General features: G+C 35.7%; 1 protein-coding gene across 1 annotated transcript; it reads right to left on the bottom strand.

Annotated features, from left to right (window-relative positions):
- Window positions 1-2,138: 2,138 nt before the first annotated feature.
- On the bottom strand, window positions 2,139-6,000 carry LOC118056864 (ER membrane protein complex subunit 8/9 homolog). Its single transcript, XM_035069255.2, has 5 exons — window positions 5,607-6,000; window positions 5,264-5,410; window positions 5,122-5,181; window positions 2,607-2,773; window positions 2,139-2,462 (listed from the first exon to the last, which is right to left on the bottom strand). Exons 1-5 carry the CDS (start codon window positions 5,814-5,816, stop codon window positions 2,432-2,434), a joined length of 615 nt encoding a protein of 204 aa, XP_034925146.1. The 5' UTR covers window positions 5,817-6,000; the 3' UTR covers window positions 2,139-2,431.

The raw sequence follows: 6,000 nt of genomic DNA on the forward strand, positions 1-6,000 counted from the left end.
GTTTTATATGATTCATAATCAAAAGTATCACAATATCATTCTTTATTTAACTTATTGATTGTTTTTTCATTAAGCTAACTTAGTCTACAATTCCATAAATAAGATGGATATTCATTATCTAATCTATTCTTTTTTATGTTTATATTAAACATAGGCATTTCCAAATCAAGTATATACAAACCATTTATATAAGTACTAGAACCATAATAAACATTATTATTATAAAAGAAATAATATTTGCCCTTAATAATAAATTTAAATCTTTCAAAGCTAAATAAAAAACAGATACAATGCTTCTAGAAAGTATTGGAACAAAATAATAATTATCAAGTTATTGTATCAGCCTACTTGGAAAAGTATAATAAGAAGTTCTTAAGGCCAAAGCAACAACTCGTGCTCCATTTCTAACTTGTCAATCAAGTTCCTCTTTATATAATCTTATACTTTTCTTTAGTTCCTGTAAATTATTGCAAATATGAAAAAAAAACAAAAAAAAAAAACACATTTGGTATCCAATACCCAAAAACTACTACGTGAAGCACAAACATAGTTCTCACTCATAAACATACATGAAGTATAAACTTTAATAAGCTTCATAAACTTCATGGTTTTAAAATGTTCATTGCAATTCCTCATTTAGTGGCCTTCTTTGCCATAATGATAACAAGTACCCTTATATTTCTTGATGCCCTAGTAGGCTTGTGTGCTTTAAAGATATAATCTTTATTATCCTTATCTTCTTGCTTCTTGTTTTTTTAAAAAACTTTTTAGAAGACTAAACTAGGAGAATATAGCTTCTTCTTTTTTTCCTTTTTTTTAGGGCCTCTTCAGTAATGTTAAACATATTGAGTAGTTTTATCAATGCATTATTCAACTTATTCATGTGATAGTTCATAATGAATTGTGAAACACTTTGTGGTAAATAATGCAAGACCAAGTCAACATTTAACTCATGCCTATGATAAAGCCCAATTAAGCTAATTTCTTAACATACCCAATCATTTTCAAAAAAAGATGCTCACATACCCCATTAAGCTTTCCTCTTCTTCCCTCACTTCCCTTATCTTCTCTCACTAAACTCTATTTTCTCTTAATTTCCTCTCTTAATTACAAGTGTTAGAGTGTTTAGAATTGAAGGCACGCTCCATATCCATCAGTTGTGCCTCCACAAGAGCTTTTAGGTGATAAGTAGTTGACTATCTTTTTCCTGTCTGACATTATTGCTCAAGTTACCCAAAAAATGCAGGCAACATCATACACATGTGTCAACAACTTTTTCTTTTCTATGATATTTATTTTTTTATTAAAATACTAAGTTGCCTTTCATGTAAATTGAAAAAAATAATCATGATAAAAAAACATAAAAACCCTGATAGCAAGTTTTGCATTTTTTTTTTTTTTTGAAGTATTTTAATCTTTTAGCTATTTTGATAAAAACAAAAAAAGACTGAAATCCTTATTAGCCAAACAATTTTTTTTTATTCCAAATATAGTAACTTCACCATACAACAAAAATGTAAAAATATAAAAATCTATTTTAATCTTTTTTTTTTTTTTGTAACCCGGGATGTCAAGACCAGCTTATGCGCACCACAACTAATCTCCGGACTCACTAAACATCCTGCAAGCCCAGTAAGCAGGTAAGGCACCGCGGGGGTGACAGGTGTGCACAAGTAAAACTTGAATCCTGGTGCAGAGAAAGGACACAAGGCCCTTCCACCACTGGGCTATAAGCTCAAGTGCTTAATCTAAATTTTTATTCCAAGGGTATATGGTAACTGCTATATTCAATTTGAAAAGACCAATTAAACTCAATGAAAAAATCATTTCACCTCTTAATCCACTCTTTTCTTGCTATCATGTGAACAAAAAACAATTTCATGTGATTGGAGTAATGTCATGTGTCTATCCATCGCATAACCCCTTTATTTAATTTTTCCCCCCTAAGGCTTGCCTTTCTCGAGTGATTGGAGTACTATAGCTAACTTCCGAAACCCATATAAATGAGATGAGGTGGTGGGAGGCACCACCCCACATCGCCTACTTGCATACTAATTCGCCCTTTTTTCTAGCCTTACGTCTCCGGTACAAATTCAATTGTATGAGGGCTAATGCTTTGCCCTCAAGATCACATGATATGGCATCAATACAAGAACTCTTAGTAAATCACCTACCAAACTACATATCCAGTCAATTTGATGAGGAAAATAGGAGATTAAACAGATAGTAGTGATGTATTTATGGAGAGGGGCAACCTTTCCACTTTTAAAACTCTTAACTTCAACACAGTACTACTTCTCAGGAGAAAATATCGGGTTCCTTATCCGGGAAACTTCACAATTTAACACATATATCACTGCAAGATTTTCTTATTAATGGCAACCACGAGCCCAATGATCATCCAAATACAGATGCATGGCTGGGGCCAACCTTACTCGAAGAGTCCTGGATTCAGCCAGTCCCTGCAAATACAAAAATAAGTTGCTGATATGATTTCTATGAATAAATAAGGTGCAAAGCAGTGCCTGATGCTAAACTTGTCTGCATGTATATGAAAACACAAGACGCACCATTCCACACACTCGACACATGCATATGATGCTTACTTGGTAATGTCATCAAGGTGGTCATCAAAGTCTACCACATCCTCCCACTTCTTGGATGAAATATAATCCAAGAGAACAGCATTTGCCGCTGGTTCCTTAGTTGTCAATTGGCAGCCTCCATCGGATCCAGCTAGCTTCCAGTTCTTGGATGCATCCCTTGTATAAAGCTAGTACAGAAAAGGGAACAAATGTACTTAGACGCTTGACTGAAAATTCATTAAATGGGACCATCATACTAGTGTTCATCTATTAATTAGTAAGTGGTATGAATTAATGGTGGTGAGATGGCAGGGGGGCGAGATTGTTTAATTTTTGCACACAGCAGTGACCTATAACAGAATAATCACAAAAGTAATTGTCGAGATGCCAACATATGAGAAACCAAGAAATTAAGAAGTCTCGAAAGAAAGTTCAAACAGATAACTACACCAAAAACATATCATGTTGCTGATAGCATGAAAAGGACCTCAGATCAGTAAACAAATAGGCACGTAGCAAGTTGCATATCTGTAAAAGGTAACTTGACAGATGATCACTGATATTCCAACATATCTATAAATCACGAAATATGGATAAACAATTAAATCTGGCATCTAAGTAGAGTTATAGTTATCATCAATAGAACCATTAACTTCCTATCAGACTACAGAGCAGCAACAGAGAGATCACATGAGAGTTTAAAAGCTAGTTGAAGAGAAGTATGGATGCCCCCAGCACAAAGTAATGTCAAGCTTCATACAGATGCTCCTATCTGCCCTGATGCTCAGAAAACAGGATTGGTATGCACAATTCATGAGCAAAAGGGAAATTCTTAAGCTACTCGCAACCAGAAATAGGAGAGGCAATCCCAATTGCATTATGGAATCCATGGAGTAACAAATGCAGATTACAGAAGCCTCCTGGTGGAAAATGATAGTGTAATAGTTGATGCACAAGGAACAACCATCAATTGAACTCACTCTATTGATAGAGTACATCGTGTGTTGCCTACCTCCTGCAACTTTTACAGGATTCTAATTCAAATGGGAAGCCAATGGCATGATTACAAACTAGTAAAATTAGACCCAAACGCAAACTGAGAGCTTCCTGTTCAAGTAATAGATAATGCAGGGTCATGGTAACCTGAATTATTAAAATTGATGGATTCATTAAAATCTCATAAATAAATCAATCTCTCCACATAGAACACCATGGCTCTTCCTTTTGTGATATCACTCCATCCCAGCACAGAATTCAATGCATGTGCATTATTCATCCATACAATGGAGACCCAAACAGACATGAAATTTTCACACAAATCAAGACAGGGCTGCACACCAGTTCCAAATACAAATGGAAACCCAAACTTAAAACACAAAATGAACTCACTCAATTCTGCCCAGATCCAACTGGAGAATAAATTGAGACCCAACTTGATTTGCTAGCAACAACATAATGGAGGCAGTGAATCAATATGGATTGATCTGATTTCAGACAAATTACAAATCATACGATTCCTAGTAGGAAAAATACTAGAAACAATGACCAAATACTAACATATCATGAACCCAAGTTGTCCATAAACCATAACACAGAATGAATTCTCACACAGCACAACCCTCTCTTTTAAAAGAGAGATGGTGATGCCAAGTCAAGCAGCTCATGAATGTGTTAGACTAGCTTTAGCTCTCGGGATAAGCAACTGTTCTTAGAGACTATGCCTGGGGCTATCAACTCTGATGTAAATCATTTGAATTTGAAATGGAAGCCTGTGTTTCTATTTGAGATCAAGAGAGAGAGTTCTTGTGGAAAATTAAATTCATGCAAGATTATTCAGACATTGAAATTGGAGAGCAAAAAGCGCCAGACATCAACAGCATTTTCAGACACCCCTCAGTGCTCTTCAATTAGTCTTACAGCAACCATCAAAATCAAATATTTTTTATTTCTCATAAAGACTACTAAATTCTTTTTACAAATTGGAAAAAGGAAAAAGACTTTTTCATTTTTCCATGATAAAGCTTGGGATTGGGAAACATCTAGATGTTCTCCAAATTTTTCCACCCACTAAAAGCATAATGGAAAAGGCGCTTCTCCTTGTTCTTTTTTTATAATGACAACTGTATTCTACACACATACACCTCTTATCCCTGCCATATGAATAACAACAAAGCCAATGCCAGATTTGCAACACCCCCCCCCTCCTTTTTCCCCCCTCCCAAGCAGCCCAAATCAGTAGATAAAACACCATGAAAAACAACATCAATTGGATTGATTCATTCTCTGTGTAATAAATCATAGGCATGCCATTGACCCCAGGCAAACTGGCCATAAACTATAGTCCAATCTGTGGATATATCAAAAGCAGTGGTTCTGGCGCCACTCAGAAAAGGTTATAGAAGGATAATGTAATATTTATCTTCTCAGTCACTGCATAGGCAACCAAAGGCTCTTTTATGATGGCACCAACACTTGCTAAATGTTCCCAGCAAACATTTTCCAAATAACACAACCGGGATAAGACAAAGCTACTAACCTGCAAAACAGGGAGCCGATCTTTCCCCTTTGGCAAAGCTTCAAGCTTTTTGTTATCTAACTGCATAGAAAAGGTTCAAAATGAAAGCCAGCAAGAAACAACAGACAAGAGCATCGTCATCTACAACAGAAAGAATACATACCAAAAGAATGGCAGCTTGGGGAAAGTAGCGATAGATGTGATCGCCAATATTCTTTGCAACGCTACCAAGCTCCACATCATCAGACCTCTCATTTGCGTGAAAGTAACCCACTATACCCAAACCTCGAGCGCTATAATACTCCTCTATCTATTCACAAACAATTCAAGAAAACCAGTTTTTTTTTAGAAAAAAAAATCAACAATCTCATCTCATAAGTATAAATCAATCCCAGAACTTTTCAAATTATAACTAATAAGTACATGTTAATTACATTGAATTAACAAAGGATCTTACTTTTATTAACCAAAAGTGAAAAAGAAAATATTGATTACTAGCTGTTTACCATGATGAGAGAGATCTCGAGAGGAGGCAGAAGACCTAGGTGGTTGTGGAACAGAGGGACAGAGTCGATGATCTGGACAACATCGTCACAGGAACTGCCAACGAAAACCCCGTTGACGGCGGAGGTTTTGTGCTTGAGAGAGTGGAGTACTAGTTTTATGTAGGCGTTTTGTGAAATCTCGTATCTCAATTCACCACCACCACCACCCATTTCAATACGAGAAAATTGCCTCGTCTCTTGGCTTCGTCTGTCTGTCTATCGCTCTCTCTTCCTTCATCAAAATAAATCGAAAGAGTGTGCATTATAGTACCAGTTTAATCCCTCAATAAATTATCATTATCCAATAGATCTTTGAATCATTTTGTTCATCGGAAACGAAGTTAAAAGTGACGTG

Source organism: Populus alba, chromosome 1 (assembly GCF_005239225.2).
Source record: "Populus alba chromosome 1, ASM523922v2, whole genome shotgun sequence".
Lineage (NCBI taxonomy): Eukaryota > Viridiplantae > Streptophyta > Magnoliopsida > Malpighiales > Salicaceae > Populus > Populus alba.

Coding starts and splice junctions, on each gene's coding strand:
- LOC118056864 (XM_035069255.2), bottom strand. CDS start 5,816: ATGGGTGGTGGTGGTGGTGAATTGAGATACGAGATTTCACAAAACGCC. Junction 5,182..5,263: donor CCCAAGCTGCCATTCTTTTG/GTATGTATTCTT, acceptor TTTTCTATGCAG/TTAGATAACAAAAAGCTTGA. Junction 2,774..5,121: donor ATCGGCTCCCTGTTTTGCAG/GTTAGTAGCTTT, acceptor TTTCTGTACTAG/CTTTATACAAGGGATGCATC.